We start from the raw sequence: 21,846 nt of genomic DNA, 5'->3' as shown, positions 1-21,846 counted from the left end.
CACTGGCATTGTTCAACAGCTGATCTTATTCCTGACCTATCTCCTCCAGAGCACCTCTCCATATACATAGGTTGGCTAAGATGAGTGGAACAGGCCAGAATCAGACTCCTGTGCCTGATGGATCGCTGCCAGGTCCTGGCTAACTCCCTGCTCTGAGAAGCCAGCTTGTATCTGTCTGCAAGTGTGATGTTTCCAAAGCACCTTGTTGCCCACCATTCCTGTAGTCTCACTGCAGGCATCGAGGGTGGTTTCTTCCTTCAGGACCAGAATCTCTGCTGCTCCCTCTTTTAAACAGTACCAACCCACCAACCCCCTCAGCAGGCACTACCAGAAATTAGAAGGCCCTGATAGTTTCCAGCCAGTAGCCTTTGCTGCAGAAAAGTATCATGTTGGAATTTCATTATTGCCACACGTAAACTGAGACCCTTTTAGGCAATATTTAGGTGTCAGCAATAAGGTTTAGATTGGTTCCTCTTTAATGTGTCCTGGCCATGACTTTTTTTGTTATTGTGTGCAGTTTTAAAAAACTTTAAATATTCTCTGCTAGTCTCTCATTCTTCAGGATAAGTTTGCAACAGAGGAGTAGGGACCACTTTACCTTGGCCTCTCATCTTTCCCCTCTGACCTTCAGCAGTAGATTTGCTGAAAGCCAGGACTTACAGTATGTTAGATCCAAACAGCTGCCCAATGGCTTATGCAGCAACCACAGCCTGGTGAGACCATGCTGCTGCCCAGTGCCTGCACTGAACTGTGCCCATCACCTCCCCAAGAGGGAAACCACTGACCCAAACTGATGTCTTCAATTTCTACCAGGACAAGCAGTCCAGTACTTTAATGCCTGTTTCCCTGAGGTGTCTAGAGCTCTGGGCACACTTGGCTTTACTCTTACAACCTTACTTGGCTCTTACTCTTTCAAGGATCTTGTTGTAGTGACCCCTTTTCTGTACCCCCTGCAGAGCCCCAGAAAATGGAGTGGCCACCTCCTTGAAGAGGAACTCCAGTGTAGTCACCATTAGTCCTCCACGGAATGGGGACCATAGTGGGCATTGGTATTTTTCTCTGGGTGGAAATGAAGGGATAATTTCTGCACGGGGCTATTGATTTATATATGATGTGGCTGGTCTGGAGGCCTGAGGTAGTCTCTGCTCACATAGCTTAGATTGGGCAAGTTTGATTTCTCAGCACAGTTCTCTCTAAGCATGCCATACTAAAAATTCAGTCATGAATATGAAGGCAGCTCTTGGTCCTGCTTCCTATTTCAAACCCCTTGTGTTTTATGCAGTTGCAAAGCCACGCATTGGTCTCCTACGTCTACAGGTAAAGACCTGCATGATTGTTTAACATCCTTGTCAACAACATAGACAGTGGGATTGAGTGCAACCCTCAGCAAGTTTGCCAAACTAAGCCATGTTGTGCAGTTGACACACTGTAGGGAAGGGATGCCATCCGGAGGGACCTGGACAGGCTTGAGAAGTGGGCTGGTGCAAACATCATGAAATCCAACAGGCCAGTGCAAGGTCCTGCACCTGGGTCAGGGCAGTCCCAAGACAAATACAGGTGGGGGAGGAACAGATCATGAGCAGCTCTGAGGAGAAGGACTGGGGGCTGCTGGTGGATGAAAAGTTCAGCATGAGCCGACAAGGAGCGCTGGCAGCCCAGAAGGCCAGTTGTGTCCTGGGCTGCACTGAAAGCAGCGTGGTCAGCAGGGTGAGGGAAGTGATTCTGCCCCTTTTACTTCACTCTCATGAGACCCCATCTGGAGTGCTGCATCCAGCTCTGGGGCCCCAGCACAAGAATGACGTGGACTTGGAGCAAGTCCAGAGGAGAGCCACTAAGCTGATCACAAGGCTGGCACACCTTTCCCTGAGAGACTTGGGGCCTGGAAAAGAGAAGGAAGACCTTATAGTGCCTTCCAGTACATAAAGTGGGGCTACAAGAGAGCTGAAGAGAGGACTTTTCACAAGAGCGTGTAGTGATAGGACAAGGGGAAACAGCCTTAAACTGAAGGAGGTAAGTTTGGATTAGATATTAGAAAGAAATTCTTTACCATGTGGGCAGTGAGACACTGGAACAGGTTGCCCAGAGAAGTTGTGATGCCCCTCCTGGAGGTGTTCAAGGCAGACTGGTGGGGCTCTGAGAAACCTGGTCTAGGGAAAGGTGTCCCTTCCCATGACAGGGAAATTGGAGCTAGAATAATCTTTAGGTTTCTTCCAACCTAAACCGTTCTGTGATCCTATGTTTATGAGAGAAGCTTGTGTATTATGTAATTTTACTTTGGCTGGTTCTGTCCACTTTCATAATGCCCTCAGTCACACTGTTGCTCTAACATGCTGAATTTATGCAGAGGTGGAAGTCAATGCAATTCTAAAAGCACTTTAGGACCACTTAATTAATTAAGCCTCTCAGCAACCTTCTTTTTATATGAGGCAGAGGTTAAGTGAATTTCCAGAGGTCAATTAGCAAGTGAGCTGCACAGCAAGGATCAGAACAGAAACTCCTGCTTTAGCAGGAACCATTTAATTGAAGCCAGAAGTAAGTCTCTTCCCCATGAAAGCTTGGAAAAGTGAACTGCAGGCAAAGGACAGGGCAAGGCAAGAAGCAAATGAACTGTGAAATGCACTGTTATGCCAGTTTAGTTTTACCTTAGTTTATCGCTGTACATTGCAATCTAGAAAAAAGATCTAGTGATTTCTTTGAAGTGGGAGGCTCAAAGAGTGATAGCACAGGTCCTTTCTACCTAGACCAATACTTCTCCTCTAAGGTTTTATATATCCTACATGTAGGATCTGTCATGTGAAGATACATAATTAGTGAGGTTCCTTAGTGTATAATGGTGTGTGTCCATCCATTCTGGCTGTGGCATTAAGCCTGCGAGCTCTTCCAAATTTCACAGGACCTTCCTGCACCTTGCCATAGGGTGCATTTCCCAAATCAGACAACTTGAGAAACCCTGGACTGTGTGTAGCTCTTCAGAGTCCAGTCACAGACAAGGCTTTGACTAGCTACAGTCAAGCTTAACTGCTTGGGGTGATATAAATATTCACTGGCTGGTGCCCAGTCCATCCTTTTGCCCTTCCATCCCCACCCCCTGCACCTCAGTCGTGCAGTGGAACAGCAGCACCAAGCCTCCTCCTCCTATCACCATCCACCAGGACACGGAGCAGAGCTGCCTGTGCTGCTTTAGGGTAGACACAGCTGTGTATTAATGTGATGGCAACTGTGTCCAGGGCCCGGAAACACTTCAGCTCTCAGTGTTGGTGTTGTTAACACAAGAGCTATGACAGCTGATGGAGAGCCCTTGTCTCCCTGTTGCTGTCGTCAGTGTCCCTGGGGAGGCTGTTACACCATGGTGGTCCCCAGCTTGGCTGCATGAAGGACGTGCCTCAAGCTCAATGGACCTTCTCAGTAGAGCTTGCCTTGACTGTTTAGCATTAGAAAACCACACAGTGAGTTCTTACTAGGAAAAAGTATCCCTAGACCAATTTGTGGATAAGCAAAATTCCTATCCACAAATGGGGGGGTTGAGGTGAAGCTAGGGAGTAATGGTGTATAATAGGAATCATCTCAGCAGATGAGAATTTGTCTTTTCTACATCTCTGTAGACTTCTTCCTATTTAATGGGAGCAGCTTTCAGACTCCACCAGAAGACCTTATTTTCCTGACAGATACTATTTGTGTCTATATCAGGAAAAAACAAGGCAGAAACATCTGCTCTCACAAATGAATGTGATGAATTGCACAGCCACCCAAGGCTTTTCTCATGTTTTTAGTCACATCTCATTTAGTTTTAGTCACATCTCAACTCCTGCCCTGCACACATTCACCTCTCTGCCACAGGGATAAGGAGAGGAGAGGCAGATGGCCTGCCGCAGTGCAGTTGTCTTATGACTCTTTGCTGAGACAGTCCCGGTTGTTAGAAATAGGAAAAAGGCCTCTGGTGCCTGCCAGGTTTGCGTTACAGGTTGCGTGGGAAGGCAAACCAAAGCTGTCACTCCAGAGCTCCCTACAACCCTCCCACATGGGAGCTGTGGGGCTGTAGTTCGTATCTAAGTTGTGTTGAGTCCTGTGCTGGGCAGGGACATGAGCCATAGTAACCAGGTTTTCACCCCAGGGACATGGGTTGATCATCAGAGCCTCCAGATTCCTCAGATGCTAAACACACCCACTGGCGATCAGGCCATGGAGATCAAACAGTTAATAGAGGGCAGTCCCTATGTCTGTGCCCAAACATCCACAGGGAGCAAAGTGCCCTGGGGCCCCTGAGATGTGTCAGTGCAAAATCAGACAGGATACACAGAGGGTTTGGCCATCTCATTCTCAAGGCACTGATGCCTGCTCCAAAACCAGCCACAGCAGCTCTGGCCAGAAGGTTGCTGATATAAGAAGACATGAGGTGGTTTGAGAGTGTGAGATCCAGGTGGAGGCCCTCATACTGGGGACAGGCCAGATCTGGCCCCAATTCTGTCTCAGGGATGGCAGAGATTGGCATGAGGAAAAGCAGGGTGACATGTCTGTCCTATGAGAACCCTCCCTGGTCCTGGTGGTCGTGGGGGAGGGCTGGGCTCTGGGACAAATAATCAGGCATAGACCTGCCATCCTGAAAAGAACCCAAGCCCTGCCTTTGGACCCCATCTGCATTTACTCTGGCCTTCACAGCATGCTGTGATGATGATTTCCCCAACCTAACACCAGGGCCAGAAGCACCACATCTCACGGGATCAAAGCCCTGATCCCTCCCGCCTTTCCCACGTGTGCCCAGAAACACCCATCAGCTGAATGACCAGGCATGGTATGGAGCCATGTTTTATTCAAGACACGCTCTTCCCTTTGCAGGCTGGCATTTACACCGCAGGACCGTGGCTGCAGCTGTGGCAGTGGTGAGGCAGGGCAGCTGCATGGGCAGACACCTCCACGTCCACCTCAGGAGACAGCACTCAGCCACACTTGCCCAGGCACTCCAGGAGCTCCATGCGGATGGCGATGCGCACGTTGCCAGCCCAGCGGGATGAGGCGGATGTAGCGGGCCACGATGGGCGGGCCGCAGCAGGTTCTGCACTGAAGAGGAGCGGTCTGAGTTGCCATAGAAAACCTGTGAAGGGAGGTGTGGGTAGGTGGTTAGGGGGCTGGAAATTCAGTCCCATGAGTCTGGGGTGCCTGTGCAGATTAGATCAGGAGGAGGTTCCCTCCCCTCCACCCTCAAAACAAAAGACATCAGAAATAGCCAGACCATTTTTGTCATGCTGATTCGGTTTTCTGAGTAAGACACTTTCTCCCACTGTTTCTGCACTTTTTGTAGTCAGGCCAGACTTAATCTCACCCCATTCTCTCTCACTTGCCTTCCTGCAGCAAGGCACCATGTTTGGAGTATGCATGGTAAAATTTAAACCCTTTGCAATTCATGAGCTGGGTTGTCTCATATGCCAATACAGACAAAAATGTATCTGTGGTCCTTTCCTCATTGCTTGGCCAGCAGTTCGCATCTCCTGCTGCCATGACCTGTTTTTTGGGGAAAGCTCAGCACAGCATCTCCCCAGGGCTGCAGGAACTGATACTTCAGCAAAGCCACCAGAGCCTCCCATGCTAGGACAGGGCCATCCCCACAGATGGACACTGAGGATGCCTAGGAGGCAGCAGCTGTGGCATCCCCCAGCCCAGCTGGGCTGCACAGGCATCATTGTAAGGTTTCCTCAGTGCAATTTTTTTGCTTCAAACCAGCCAGTAAGAAGTGCAGTGTGAGAACAGTTCAGTGGGCTGTGACATAACTAGTTACAGATCTTGTCTCGGGGGTTTTTCTGCATTGTCATTGTGCACTAGCTCTAGACTTAGGGTAAAGGGGCCCCCATTTCTCAGTGCCCAAGCAGGGCTGGGGTTGTATAACCACAGCTGAGAAAGCGGTTTTTATCATGGAGGTGCTCCCTCCTCTGCAATGCCAACTAATACCCTTGAGCTTAATCTGGACTCCACTATCATCATTAGAAATCACAAAAAATTTATTTTGCCCTGGTCAGCATGGCACTCACTTTCACCACAGAGGAAATGGCCCCTCTCTGTGCTACCCCCAGATGTGGAGTGAGCACTGAGACCCATCCACCCTGCTGCTGCCACAGGACCCCCATTTTGGGTCACCTCCCACTGAGAAATAATGCCTTCATGTCACCAAACACGCCACCTCTCCACCAGTGGCTAAAGAGCAAATTGCAACTGACCCGATTGTTCCCGGTCTGGTCCTTGTAGTAAACCCAGTTGAGGTTTTCATCGGTTGCGGTACTGAATACTGTACTTGGTCATCCACTCATCGGCATCACAGCGACCGTGTGTGAGGATCCCTGAAATCACCTTCACCTCCTTCAGGTCGATCTGCAGCCACTGTGCAGTGTCCTGGTACTGGAGAGCCACGCACACCTGGGGGACAACACCAGCCCTGCTGTGTCCTCTACCGCTGCCCTTCCAGGCAGACCGTCCTGCCCCCAAGCTGCCAGGGGTTCCCCCAGCACCCCACACCCTCTGCCCCTGGAGCCCCTCAGAGAGGCATTTTGGAACTCACCCAAAGCCTTGGCCATTGAGGCGGGCCTTGTTGGCTGTCCAGGAGGAGTACCAACCCGTGTACTGCTCAGGGTTGGAGCAGCTTATCTGGTCTGGGGTGACAGAACCAGACTCAAAACCCAGGGGCTTGTGGTAGGGACACTCTGCAGAAAAGGGGGAAAAACACCTTAAGTGACATGACTGGCTGTTTCCTGGGTGTGTTTGCACACACATTGTCAACACCTCCTGTGGTTTCACTACTCCCTCTCCTCCCTGACTAGGATGCTCTTAATCCCAGACCACAACCTGCACAGGGGCCATAGTTATCTTCATTCTAACTCATTTTAATTTCTAACTCTTCTTTCTCTCTCAAACTTACTAAACCTGTTCCACCTGAAACATTTTTGGGGAAAGGTCTTATTCAGATGTTGTAGTATGAATCTCTTTCTTGAAAAGCATGTGGAAGAAAAACCAGACTGGATCCATCAACCTGGATCCAGCCTCCAGCTGTCAGCCTCTGCCTGGTCCTTGAGAAATGTCAGGCACTGACATTGCTGGGCTTTACCTCCTTCTGCCCCTCCATTCACTGTCTTGATTGGCAAAATTTCTGAGCAAGCTCTGATCATCAAGCTTGCTTTACAAGCACCCTTGGGTCTTCTGCATTCTCTGCTATGGGGACCATCTTTGTGTCGGGAGATGGTCTTGCCTTGTGGAAAACCTGCAGATGCTCTGGTGCCAGTGAGGTGTTTGCTTGACTCTACTGAAGGCTCAGGATCTCCATCTGAGTTTTTGACTTCAGGTCTCCAGGCTACCAATCATGCCCCCACAGCTGTCTTTGGCAACAGTCACAATTCAACATGACTCCTGCTGGCTGCAAAAAATACTGGAGAAAGAAATACTCATTCGTCATTAAACTTTCTGTGTGGGTCACCACACAGGGCTCTGAAATGCAGGACTTTGGTGATGCTGAGCACCTGCATGCTAACTGGCCTAGTTGTGGGGATTTTTGTTATGATCATTTTTTTATTCAGTCAGGTTATCACTGCGTATCAGATACACAGAATGAAGGCGCTCACAAGGGTCACAGGCAGTATTTTCTAATGTTGCAGCCTGTGGAGCCCCCAAAGGTTACTCTGTCCCTTTCTCCAGTTTAGCATAGTTTGTTTCATGGGTCTCAGCAGCAAAGGAGCAAGCAAAGCTCTGTGCAGCTTCCCTTGTGGGTAGGACATTTCCTTGCCTTAGCTGTGCCTGACCAACCCGCCGTGGTGCCTCGTGTTAAAAGTGACCCACACGTGGGGTGCCTCAGTGGGGGGCCCCAGAACCCGGTATGACCATGGCCTCCCCAGTGCAACTCCCCAGCACTGCAGCCATGTGGTCAATGTCTCATTAGCAAGCTCCACTAGGTTCAATACTGTATGCATCAATATCTCATTAACATATCTTGCTCAGTCGGTACCTCATTAACATGTTTTTCCCATGAAAACATATAGCCACCCTCCCGCCTTCCTCGAGGCATGGAAACATCATGCTTTTTCACCACGTTAAAAGCCTTGCTCCCCTTGTGCAAGAGGTGACTGGGCTGGGGTGGCCCCTTGTGTTTACTACTTGTTAGGCTTATCTCAAACGCCACCCAACTTCACTTTTAGCAACACTAATCCGCAGACCACACAAACCATAATGCAATTAGCAGGTCACCTTCTGGTGAGTCCGTTGTACCACGCACAGGGACCACCAAAACAGATGCCTGATGCCTGCCTGGCCAAATCAGCCAAGCATTTAACACCATTACCGCCAATCCAGAGGAGGACTTGAGCAGTGTTTGGGAAGCAGCTGCCTCCCCTCGGCCATGCCAGAGGCTGCTCTGCAAACCATCGTCAGGCAGCAGAGACACCAGGCCATACCATGTTGGCTGGGCTGGACCAGGCAAGGGGAATGCAGAGCCCCTGCCTGGGGAGAGCAGAGTTACAGTGGCAATATTCATCATTCAGAAGAACAACCTTTATCAGTCAAGGAAGATGCCTTCATTACTCAGCTGCATAATGCTAATGTGTGAGAGCACCCATCACACCTGGCCTTGCTGGGAAACCTAGCCCTGCTCCTCGCATATCTGCCATGGACAGGTCAACCAAACCTGCCACGTCTCCTTCCTTATCTTGCCTCTCAAAGGGCAAGGGTTTTAAACAGGAAGAGTATGGGTTTAGATTGGACATAAGCAGAACTTTTTTACTGTGCAGATGATGATCCACTGGGCCAGGTTGTCCAGAGAAGCTGTGGATGCCCCATCCCTGGAAGTGTTCAAGTCCAGGTTGGACGGGGCTTTGAGCAACCTAGTCTAGTGGAAGATGTCACTATCAATAAAGGGGATGGGAGAGGGAGGTATTGGAACTAGATGATCTTCAATGGTCCCTTTCCAATCCAAACCATGTTGTGATTCTGTGATTGCTTGGTGCAAACGACAACAGGTGGTACCAGGCCTGTAGCAAGACTTCAAATGGAGAATTGTACACTGCTAAGGTTAAAGAGTAAGACAATATTCAGTAGGACCAGGCTGGCATGCCAGGCATAGGTGCCAGTAGGGAGCACTGGCCAGCATGGGCCACCCTCGGTGACCTCCCAAGGCCCAGGAATGGTGGCTGCCTCTGCCTGACGGTGCAGGGTCACTCCTCACCTCACACCAGTGCAGCTCCCCCAGCCTCACAGCAGCTGGATTTGGAACAAGTACTGCCAAACATGCCTCCTCTGCAATGGTGAGTGCATGAGGGGAAGCTGCTGGAGATCACCAGGCAAACATGGCTAAAAGCACACTGGTCCATTACCTGGCATGCACTCCAAGCTGTTAGTCCCACTGGACCACACCGAGTTAGGTCCTCCTTGGCAATCGCATTTGCAAGCCTTGCTGTGCCACAGCTCCAGTCTCTCATCCTAAAGGGAAAGTAAAAACCAGCAATAAATCAACATAGTCATCAACAACAGCAACATGAGGCTAAATCTGAGTTCTGAACCTGAGACAGATGCTCATGCCTGCCCAGCCTGCTGCACCTTCTCTGAGACCCTTTCTTCATGACAGCCTAGCATGAAACATGGGATGACTTGAATCCCTTGGATTCAGAAGTCAGAGCATGTGCCTGGGCCAGGTGCCACCCCTACTTCTGCCCAAGGCACCAGAGCTAGGCCGTGTCAGAGCCCCAGCATTTGCCTGGCAGCCAAACAAGCCAGAGACACTTACCTCTCCTGGGGAGAGGGCCTTGCAGCTGGGCAGTGGGCGTGGAGAGAAGAAGAGAGAGAGAGAGAGATTAGAAACAAAGATGCTACAAAAAAACTTTACAAATACAATTCCTCCTGAGCTAGGGACAAATAATAAGGAAGGACTGAGGAATCTACCAAGTTTTCCCCAAGCTGATTGCCAGGGGAAGGTAAGAGATATGGGCAGGAGCAGGGCACTGCCTATGTCCATGTCTGTGCTACTCCTCCACTGGGTTTTCTTTCTGATGTCTTTGGCATCTCCTCTTTCTGATCAGACACACCTGAATCACCCTGAGGAGAAACTCATGCGAGTCCACTTGTCTCTGCTTTATAGCTGATTTTGCCCACATCCATTTTTTCTGCCTTCCTGCTCTACTTTTCCTGTCACATTTTCTCCTTAAAATGTGTAAGCTGATGAACTCCAAGGCTGAAATCCCATCCTGGCACTACTGCAAGTGATAAGTGCCGTTGGAGGAGATGGGACACTCTACAAGGTGCTTGGTCTGAGACCACTCACTCTGGACGGGATGGAGAAAAATGTCATGTAAATAGGTCTTCCTAATCCATTTTACAGACAGGACACCCTTTTTTTTTCTTTCTTAGGGAAAACCAGTCATTGTGGCGGTAGAGGAAGAGACACTATTTTGTAACATCTGACCTGTTTTATCTCTTGCCTCTTACTGAGCAATGGCTTTTTATGAGCACTTTCCTTACTGAAAAGGCTCTCCTTGCTTCACAGTGAAGTCCAAAGCAGACTGTGTTAACAGCATTTGGACTGGCAGGATAGTTCCCAGACATCTATGAAAATAATAAAAAAAAAATAGTCCCATGACTGCTGATAACTCATCAACACAAGTCAAATGTCGAACATCACTTTTTCAAAGCCAGTAGGGCATCTACAAAGCCGCCAAGGAACATGCTGTTGAGCAGGTAAAACTTGCATACAGAAGCCATGAGAAAACCTGCCATCTCCAGAGGTTTGTGAATATGGAAAGAGTCTTTTTTACCAAATGATTAGGCTCTGAATTATTCACTGAATTCTAGTTATGATTTATTCATTCATACACTGTCACATTGCTGAGCCTAGGAAGCTCCAGTTAATGCTGGGAATTTACATCTCACATTTCTATAGGCAAGTTTCCTCTCAAAATACTCACAAACACAGAGCAATTATAATCAGCTGAAATATAAACTATACACAAAGCTCTGAAGTTTATTACTGAATGCAACTGCTCCTTGGGTGTGACACTGAGCCTAAATGTATCAAGAGTCTGAAAGAAAGACAGTCAAGAACAAAATGATAAAGAAGTTTTAAAAAATTCTTTCTGTAACAACAGAGAATGGTTTCCTGTGCTTCAGTGTCCCAGGGCGCATTTCTGGCATCAGGAACTTACAACATTAACCCAAGGCACTGGCCCTGGCAGAAGAAGTAAACATTGGTCTGCAATAAAAAGATATGGCTTATAGTCAGACCCAAGAGGGAGGGCAGGGGGCACCCAGACCCCAACAAGCTCAGCAGGAAAACGAGGCTGCACATCTCCGCATCGGGCCTCTCGTAAAGCGTAGGCTGAGGGCCACTCACAACACTGGACTACACCTTTCCCAGCACAGATGTTACCCAGTCAAACCCTGTCCACTTCACTGTGCAATGAGAAAACCAAGGCAGAGGTGCAAGCCCAAGGCCACCTCTGTGCTGTGCCACACAGGGCAAAGGAATTTGACTTAAACCAGCATAAAGGCGGTTTAAGTTAACGCTGTTTGTCAATACAATACAACCAGGACTTATCACTTATCAAAACTGTACCATCTTTGCCAATAAAGAAATGTAGTGCCTCTCCTGCCTGATTGGTGCTCTGTTTGATGCCATTCTGCAGTGGCACTGGCAGGAGAGCAGGTGTGTCTCCTGCCCCTCCAGCCAGTGCTCCTGCTCCGAGACCAGCTGCAAGGGCAGCTTCCTTACCCTGAAATCTGGGAGCCTGACTCCCCAGCCAGCACAGCCCTCATGTGTCCCCACTGCCCAGCAATTGTCTGAGCTCACAGGGCTCCAGGCTTGGACTCCTTCCCTTTGCAGGCACTCAAGTTTCATTTAGAAATGTGTGCTTGCTATATGTTTCTTAACTTCATTTTCATCTTTAGAAGACTGATTTTTGTGTAAAAACTTCTGTGTGTCATTTTGGGTTTTCCTTATGGTGGTTTAATGCACTTTGGCCTGGCAAAGGGGTTGGAAAAGACCTCTAAGATTATCAAGTCCAGCCATTAACCTAAGAAATTATGTTCCATGAAGATGACTGTATTGTGGTGAAGCCTACTCTTGTGCACTATGTGGGGAAAGGGGATGTCGATTACCAGGACTGATACAGGGTATTGCTGTGGGATCATGCTGAGCCCTTCCATAGGTCTCCTGAGTACCTCCTTTGAGAGCCAAGATCAAAATTTGATATGTCATTGACCACATGGAGCTGGAAATTCAACATCTATGAGTGAAACAACAGGGGGAAAAGGAACAGTTTTCAGGTGGGTGGGTGCACGATAGCACCAATTCAACCACCAGAAATGAATCCTCCTCACAGGTCACCCCAGCATCACTTGGTGGCTGCACTCAGCCAGGGATGGCTGCACTCAACCAGAGATGCCTACTCCTGAGCTACAAGAGTGGCTTCCAGGGTTTTAGCCTCATCTGCCAGGGACAGCACTGCAAATCAAGCAAGGGTGTAAATTTCAAACACAAAAGGCCTTCTTTCAAGGCAATATTGTATTGGGTCAGTCCCACAACACACAGGGTGCAAAGCCAGCGCCAGGGCACAGGTGCCGGCGTGCTGCCCCTCTGGCTGTCCCCACTGGGCTGGGGATCACCACCCCTCACTGCATAACTCACTGATTTAATTATCTCAAACAGGAGTTCAGCTTTGGTCTTTTTGAGTCAGAAGAGGTTAATTGCTAAGGGCTTGCTCCCACAAGTGGCTCAGCATCCAACCATGCACAGGGGAGTGGCAGGCTTGGCTTGGCTTGGGGTAAGTGCAGCAGCAGATGGCCAAACATCCTGATTGGGCAGTGTGGCCTGATAACCCCTGGCGCTGGAAGAGAAAAGGAAAGAAAAAATGTCCTTGCCTGCAGTTGGCCAGAAACACAGTAATTGATATATTGGTGTGTTTACAGCTGTGATGGGCACTGTCCTACAAAGGAAATGAAGAGGAAAGCTGGCTGCCAATAGCCTAAAAAAAAAGTGATGGCCAGCATGCTTTTATAGTGAGCGTGTTTGCCTTCAAGGAAGGTTACAAGATAATTGGTAATTGTAGGTCAGACAGAACGAATTGCTGCAATTCATGGGAGAGTCCATAAGTCCTGCACAGCCGCCAGGGGCTGTTGTTTAAAAGCACAAGACTGAAAAAAAACCCCAAACATTAAAAGCAAAAGTACTATTTACAGCCTCCCTCAGGACATTCAGCAAACCATCAGTTCAGTGAAATAAACTGTTATCTGTGTTTGTGGGAGGGAGGGAGGAAAGGCATGCAACCTTTCCTGTCCCTTCATCCTACCCTGCAGTGCCATTTGTCCAGCATACTATCATGCACAAATGCCACCTGACAGGTCAGGATTAGAGACCAGGGCTTAGGCAAGAACCAGAGGATGATTTTGTGCCAGAGCACCTGTCTTAGTGAGGCTGGGCTGTAGCCCAGGCCCTGGGATGGCCCCACTCAGGACCCTGCTGCTGAGCAGATGGAGGGGATAGATGTTCTAGGGGCTGGTCCAGGTTTGTGGGAGAAAGAAAAGAGATAGCAGAGGTAGTTCTGGGATGCCAAGATGGGGAGGACACAGGTTTCCTGAGGTGGAAGTGGGACAAACAAGCAGCCACAACTTAGGGCTAGCTGGGAAAACGAAGGGCAATAAATAGCAAGGAAACTCAGCTGCTGGCATTTTAAGGACAGGAAAAGGTACTGCATGTCTCAGAAAATTGGTAATCATTAATAATGTGGCTAAACAAGAGTAAGAAAGGAGGAAGATAAGTGTGGACAGAAGTAACCTACTGCCAAAGGCTAAGCACATTTTGATATGGTAACTCTGAGAAATCATATTCACTATCCTGACCATAATGCCACAGCAATACCAAATCCTCTTTTAGTGTGTCTAGAATTAATAACAAATGTACAAGCATGAGAAAGCACATAATAAAATACAGAAACAGAGAAATAAATATAACACAGAATAAATGTCAGTCACTCAACTTACTGGAATAAGTTCACATAAACTTGAATCACTGTAGGGAAAAGTATGTGGAAAAGTTTAATTATTTATTTACTTTATGATTTAGGTGTCCTAGAAGCTTCAGCTGGAAAATAGTTAATGTTGTCTCTCATCTCTGCAAGCACCATCTCAGTTTAAAATCTTGGAGAGATGAGTAAAATTACCTTTCTCTCCTCCCAGTGAGAGCAGTCCCCCTCCATGGTGCAGCACTGCTTTCTGGGCACTGTGCATAGTCACCTGCTTCCCTTCTGCACCTGTGGGTCATGGGACAGGGCAAGGGAAAACACCTCAAAACTCAGAAAAATATGACTGGAGCCCCAACAAAGATGTCACAGAAACGAAAGGTATAGCTGGACTGAATGACACTGTTTTTATCCATGCTTTCTGAAAAGCACACAATTGCAAAGCCCTCTTTCTCCCTGAGCACCACATTAGATATCAGCAGGAAGCAGAGTTAGGGTAACACAGCCTGTAAAGCAACACAGAGGGTTGAGACACTGAAAAAAGCATTGGTGGTCTGTGCTCATTGGGTGGCTAGTTTGTGGGTTGCTATATTATTAACCTAGGCTATTTTTACATACCAGCCCTGAAAATCGTGCCAGGGCGAGTGAGGTGACTCACATCAGGTTGCAGAGCCTTGGTAACAAGGTGCATTAGGGAAGCTGCCATATCTGTGGTGTTTTCCCAAATGTGCCACAGGCAAGGGCCCAGGGACCCTGCTGCAGCTGTGGCCGGTCCCAGGTCCCCTTGGCAAGAGTAGCCCCCCTGTCCAGTTGCTTGGTGATTGCTTTTGTTGATTTTCCCCCAGGGCTTTTTTCCATGGTTATGCTAAGCAGCCTCAATGGGACCATCGTGTGAGCAAACAGTATCTCTATTTCTAAAAAGCATGGGTTTAAATGGTCCTTGGGAGCTATGCTAGCAGGCAGAGACCCCAGGGCATATGCAGATCTGTGTCCACCAAAAGACACTGGAGTCAGGCTGGGTGCCCATCCAGGGTTGCCGACCACAGTAAAGCCACAGTGGCCAAAATGCTCAGCCTGTTTCCCCCGTAGATGATGATATGGCCTCAGCACCACCCAAGAGGGCACCAAAGCCCCGGCCCACACATCAGCCTGCGAGGACGACCTCTGCTGATCACTGGTAGGCACGGTTCAGAGCCAGAAAATGAGGGCAAGAGGAGCAGCATCAGTGTCATCCTGCAAGAGGGGAGGAGGTCCTCATACTTTGTGTTAAGCTTTTCTCTAGGCTTTAACTCAGCTGTTCTTTTCCTCCTCATTTGTGAGGATTTTTCATGGGTTTATTATTTTAATTTCCATTCCATTTTCTTTACTTGAGTTATTTTATTTGGTTTCCATTTTATTCATTTAATTGTGTGTCATTTAATATTTCTATCTCGTATTGGCCTCATAAGCACTAGCGTGCCTGTAACAAATGTGGACAGAGCCTTCCTAAATCTTCGTTCACAAAGCCTAGCCATGACATGACATGACATTTAATATTTACTAGTTTATTGAACCCGATAAAAACATATTTAAATAATGACAATTACTCTATTTATTAATATTAATTTTCTCTTTAATGCCTGCTGTCTTTTATGTTGTGAAAATATTTGGAAAAAGATTAAATAGTTGAAAAAAAATCAACCTCTCCCCTTTTCTTTTGAGATGGACAACTATCTTTTTTCCCAAAGTGTTCCTTTGAAAAACTTTTGCCAATTTCTGATCTTACGGTCCATGTTGCTCCTTCCTGCTTAGAACTACGCAGAACATTGCCTGCATAGTAATTTCACTAGATGCATTGATTATGCCAAAGGGCAGCACTAAAGATGTATTTACCATCATCCAAAGGCGGGTTTGAGCCTTTAATTTGGGTTTGGGTTTATTTTGGTGGTTTGTTGTGTTTTTTTTTTTCAAAGCTACAAAAAAACAGGGGGAAAAAGAAAATCCACTCTCTTAAATTGCTGAGATGTGCTTATTCCTCAACGTGTAGGGAGCACGGACAGAGTAATGCGGTGCAAGGCATGTCACATTCAATGTGCTAAAAGCACATTCATGTCAATCCGGGGGCCTCGAGGTGCTCCCCCTCGCCATATGGAAGGGGCTCAGCAGCTGCTGCGGCTCTCGTGGCAGGAGCCCGCCTGCTGCCACCATATTCTGCTGCTGCTGCTGCTGCTGCTGCTGGGGCTGCTGCTGCGGTTGTCCCCGGCAACACCAAGCCCAGCCAAGGCGCGGGAGCTGGGGGTGCTCCTCTAAGCCACTTCGCTCGCCAGAGAAAATAAGCTAAGCAGCTTATCGTGACATCAGTGCACGTAGCTCGGAGCACTGACCTAGCAGCCCTTCGTGGTGAGAGAGAAAAGGCAGGAGTGTGAGGGGGACCTAGGCCAAAGGGTCACTGCTCTCTTTTTATCCAGAGGAGGACACTTAGGCCATTGAAGCAAAAGAAAACAGTAAATTAAGTAACATAGTAAATTAAGAAAATAAGTTAAATATCAAAGGAGTGTGCCTTGAAAGTGATCCCTGCAAGTATTTTTCACTGCAGGCTCTCCAAAACTATCCTGATGTGTAGGTGTCTATAAAAGCAAGCTGTGTCTGGATTCAGAGTAAGGTATATGAACTCATTCAAGGACTAACTGCGTTATGCCACCCAAAGGGAAAAAAATGCTGGAGTCTGGATAAAAACAGTCTTCCAAGAGGCTTGGGCATCAGTAACCTTCCCAAGTAAAACAAAGGAGAGAGGAGAGATAAAGTATGAGGAGAACATACAAATATTTGCTGTAAGATTAAAAGGAAGATCTATTAATTAGACAGAGTGGGGTACAGCCAAACATAACAGGATGAAATGAAGGCATGGCTAGTTGAGTAACATTTACTTTCCTACCCATGAAAATTTGTAGATCAAAGTATTAAGTGGAAACACAGAAAGATAGAAAAGAACTAGACAAATCAAAACAATGAGAATTCAACATACATGGGGGAAAAGCTGGACTGTCTGATTAATCTTCTCCTCACTCTGACAGATCACACTTGATTCACATGGTAATGTTGATAGATACTGCTGAGCACTTACCAAGTGCAACCCGCAGCTTTGCCATTGGCTTGGATGAAGCCAGAAATTTAAACACAACCCAGAAAATTATGTCCCTGTTCTCTACTGCTGGGTTAATTAAAATGGAAGGAGATTGTGACCCTGAATTTTCTGGCTTCTTCTAGCTCCTGCCTACCTGCTTTCGTTGCTGCCTTTCTGCAAAGTAAATTTGAGAAAGCCTCAAAATTGATAAATACCTTTCCCATTTTCTTGACTTATGATTGCATTTTGTTCTGAAAGTGCCTTTGGAAGTCTCTCTCAGGCCAAAATACCTGAAATGACCTTTAAAAAAAAAAGCCAATCTTCATCAGCAATCTCTTGCTGCTAGAGAAAATGATCAGCTTTTGATTAATCAAGAGTTTTGATTAACGAAAGACCAGTCTTTCATGTTTTGCTGTACCTCATTTTTCAAATCAATGTTATTATTTACACACTGGCTCAGCTGCACTACAATTTTCTTTGCAAATTCATATTTTGACAAATTATATGGCAATTTTTTATACTGCAATTATTTTGTGAAACAGAGTTTTGCTATTGAATATTCATAGAGCTGTAAGAACACTGCTCACTCATGTACATAAATTACACATCTCTTTCACATTTTGCCTTTCCTCGAATTATTATGCTTCCATGAGAATGTAAAGAGAGCTTGCTCTGTACCCCATAGCCCCTGGAAGACGAAAGCATGGATGAAACAAGAAACACAAAGAGACATATCTGAAAGCGCCTCTCAGGAGGCAAAGTGCATACCTTTGTACCAGAAAAGAAGAGACAGCAGGACTGTTCCCATCTTGAACTGCATCTTTTCCTCTGTTGTGAATAGCTCCTTAGTGTACTGCTTGGCTTGATGGGAAGGCATGAGATTAACTTAAGCATTGCCTAAGCACCTTACTCTCCTTCATTTGCTCAAGCACCATCAAGCCAACCACAGAATTATTACCGTCAAGCTCCATCCTCGAGGATGTGTCATCTGCAACAGTTTTTGAAAGGTAACAAGTATTGAGGTACTGACACTCTAAGTGTGAATCTGAATGAGTATGTAGGCATATGTCCAAATAAACAAGGACATACCTATGGAGAAACCACATATACCCCCTACAGAAAAGCAGATGACTAAAGCTTATAAAAGGTACGTAGTATATATTGTCTATTGTATATAATAGGTATTCACTGACTTCCACTCCAGTTCTTTACCTCTACACTACCAATGCCTTTCCTAATAATAGTTGCATGTTGAAATCTGCTCTGGCCTTATTGCTCTTCCAGTCACCTAATTGCGTGGGGCTGAAAATGGCAATTAGTAGATCAAACAAAAATAGCACTTTTTGGTTGTTTACTTGCTAGGCTGTAAAAAGCTCAAACCAAAAATGTACACCTGCCTTTGCTAACAGTTCTACCTATAGTATCCTCTCAACAGGCTTAAGTTCAAGAGAGTAATAAATTTGATTTTAAAATGATTGAAAGGTTCAAGATAACAGACTGCTAGTGATTCCAGTGGATCTTGCACCCATTCCTCCAATCTCTGCTAATTATGTGCAATTAGCAGTGAATTTTTAATGGAGGCTTTTGAAAGCAATTGCTTCAGAAGCAGCTTGGTTTGTTTCAAAAGATCACAGACTGTATGCACTGGGAATAGATTAAAGCACTGCATAGATCATGTAGGCTGCTGTGGAGTTAAGCTAATCATGTCTCTAGTCTTCTGGTCTACATCCATTCAAAAAATGCTGTGCAAACAACGATGCTGACTTTTCAAAAATAGTCCCCTGAGCAGGATTTATCTCACCTGTCTTTGGATAGTCACAAATTTGGCATGCCCTGTAAATGGGTCGTCAGGCGCAACATCCCACTGCAGTTACGTTTCCAGCACCAACACATCCCAGCCTCCCCAGAGCATGTGACATGGATGGAACGAGTCTCCTGCCAAGGGGCCTCACTGTTTTGCTCAGTTCGAGTTTAACCTTCTCAACCCAACACTTTCCCCACTTCAATCGATCTACCTGGAGAGGTGGGTTATCACAGGCAGACCCATGCACAGCCATTCTGCTTCTTGGACCTGGGCCAGCTCACCCCAAATACCGGGAGCAAATCAATGCATGGCAGCACAAACAAGAAGGGCAGATTGTCCCAGGCACCAGGAAGGGGGTCATTTTCTTAAGGGCAGGGGGCTGCTCCTGATTTTTGGTCAGACACTTTATCATAGAATCATAGAATCATAGAATCAGCTGGGTTGGAAGGGACCTCCGAAATCATCAAGTCCAACCCTTGATCCACTATTGCTGTGGTGCTAGACCATGGCACTAAGTGCTACATCCAGTTTTATCTTAAAAACCTCCAGGGACGGACAATCCACCACATCCCTGGGCAGCCCATTCCAATGCCTGATTGCCCTCTCTGTAAAGAATTTCTTCCTAATATCCAACCTAAACCTCCCTGGCACAGCTTAAGACCATGCTCTCTTATGTTCATACGCAACACCCCTCTCAGGGCAGTGAGACCCACCAGAAGGTCCAGACAGGAGGCAAAAAACATGAGCCTCATTGAGGGTACCAGGGCAGCCTGTGGGCATCTGCTGCAGTGCAACATCTTACTCCAGGCTCTACACAGTATCCAGACAAGAGTGTCTCTCCTTTTTGTTGTCCAGTCTGAAATGGTCTGCCACAGAGACACAGATTTCCAGAGCTGCTGAAGACACTCAGAATCTGCTCTCTCTCTGCCATGATGAGCAGGTATCTAAATCCCATGGGTCTGAAAATCCCAGCTTAAAATCCCTAAATACCTTCATCCACATATCTCTTGGAAAACCAGACCAGGGCTTCAGCCTCTCACCTTATGGTCTTGTAAGCACAGGTTACAGGGAAGCAGAGCTGCCCACACAGAGAGAAATCACCTATCATGTTTTAAAAAAGAAAAGCCAAATTCTCTTCCATGACCCCGAACAGTTTAAAATCAGTTTGGTTTATGGTCAACCTCATGCTCCTAATAGGTTTTGATTTTTTGTAAGAAGTGTACAATAGCTCAGGGAATGTGTTCAGAAATAGCACAGCTCTTATCAAAGGACATTTCATCCAAAGGGACACTCTTAAGACTGGTGGCTGCCCAATTATAAAATTCCCTCCACAAAGAAAGAAAAGCAGACTTCGTTTAAAAAGTGTCTGTAGCATTCAAAATATCAAACTGGTTCACATGAAGATTAGAAGAGCCTTAAAATTAAAGTCCCCATATAAATAGTATGCAATTCAAGCCCTTTGTGTCTAATGGTGTTGATGGTCCTTCATTTTAATAACTGTAAAGAGCAAAACCACACTGCCACTGCAGACAACATTGCTAAATGAATAACGTAGTTAATTCCTAGAAAACATGGAAATATTTTCAGGTACAGGAGACAGAAAATATTTAAAAGCCACTACACAATACAGCACCAGAAACTGTTTCAGTTGCCTTTATTAAAAAATAAAAATAAAATTTTAAAAAGGAAAAAAATTAAGTCTGGCATTGATTACAGAACAAAACTGAGACTAGCACAAATGGCCCAAATTATGACAGTTTGGTGACATCCCCACTGCTGTGTAAAAGAAGGGCAGGAACTGACTGGGTGGGTTTGCTCTTTTGGCCATACATCTTCTCCAGCTCTAGGTCATGTCACATTGGCCTTAAGACATTCTGGTATGTTTTCATAGCCCTCAGAAATCTTGGTGTGTTTTCTTCCTCCAGATTGTGGGAAATAACACAAAGATCACCCTGCACCACTGAGATGCTTTTAGTCTGACTGGCACTGTGTGTGTGGCCTCAGAGGAGAAGGAGGAGGCAAAAGTACTGGTGCGTGAGAGAGAAGTGCAACTCCACATAGCAATTTCATATTTCTCCCAAAGTCAGAGTGCCAGACAGCTAAATTCAGAGTGTCACGCATCGATTCGTGGCGTCTGGAAGCTGAACACACATGGCACGCAATGTCTCAGCAGGAATGTGTGACTGCACACTTTTGGTTTATCACAGTTAGGGAACGCACAAAAATACACATTTATACATGTACATGTGAACCCATGGCCACTCTCAGAAGCGATACTGATGTGTGGAAGAGCAAGACTGTCCAGCACTTTTAGAGCTTGATCAAACTGTCAGGAGCTGGATCCTCTCAAAATGGATGGGAGCTACTCTGACCTACACACACTTAAGATTGGCTCTTAGAATAACATATTCTTCTACAAGTCCTGAAGTGTGAGCTTAAGCTTCCTTTTCTGAAAAGGGCCCCTTTTCCTAAATGTAAGAAAACACGATGCAGATAGTTACCCTGTGCTGACCACCAGGATTAGGCCCACTCTCTGTAACAACCCACTTCGGGGTGCTGTGGCGGTCAATGGCAGAGTAGGCACCATGGGATCACCATCCCTATTAGATGGGAAGTACCTACACCAGAGGTTTGCATATCCTACATTAGGAGAAGTCTAAGCCTGACTCACCTTTGAGCTTGTATCATGGAAGCAGGCAGTCAGTGGAAAACAGTTTATCCAAGAGGTGGGACACATTGCTTTGGCTTCACCTCCTGTGAGCTGCATACACACTGCTAAGCAAAACGAGCAGAGGAAAGCCAGACTCCAATACATCTGCACTTTCAGATTGTGGCATACACAGGCCCTTAAGTATTGTTATGGTTTTTAATGTTATGATCTTAGTATGCTAGGTCTCACTATGTGAAGTATGGGTGGTTTCTACCCAAAGGGAGCTTTTGTTTCCCGGCCTAGGTATGCCTGAATTGCT

At 46.6% G+C, this 21,846-nt stretch overlaps 1 protein-coding gene across 1 annotated transcript; it reads right to left on the bottom strand.

Annotated features, from left to right (window-relative positions):
• Positions 1–4,934: 4,934 nt before the first annotated feature.
• Positions 4,935–21,653, bottom strand: RS1 (retinoschisin 1). The gene is given in 12 exon segments (XM_032677936.1): positions 4,935–4,991; positions 4,993–5,037; positions 5,039–5,089; positions 6,207–6,260; positions 6,262–6,386; positions 6,389–6,402; positions 6,545–6,686; positions 9,339–9,444; positions 9,749–9,766; positions 12,414–12,421; positions 17,842–17,934; positions 21,549–21,653. Coding segments are annotated over 11 exon segments (672 nt in total). The 5' UTR covers positions 17,894–17,934; positions 21,549–21,653.
• Between the last annotated feature and the right edge of the window lie 193 nt (positions 21,654–21,846).

The sequence above is a fragment of the Chiroxiphia lanceolata genome, chromosome 2 (genome assembly GCF_009829145.1).
Source record: "Chiroxiphia lanceolata isolate bChiLan1 chromosome 2, bChiLan1.pri, whole genome shotgun sequence".
NCBI lineage: Eukaryota > Metazoa > Chordata > Aves > Passeriformes > Pipridae > Chiroxiphia > Chiroxiphia lanceolata.
Note: the sequence above shows the minus strand (reverse complement) of the source record. Positions and strands in the feature narration are given on the sequence as shown.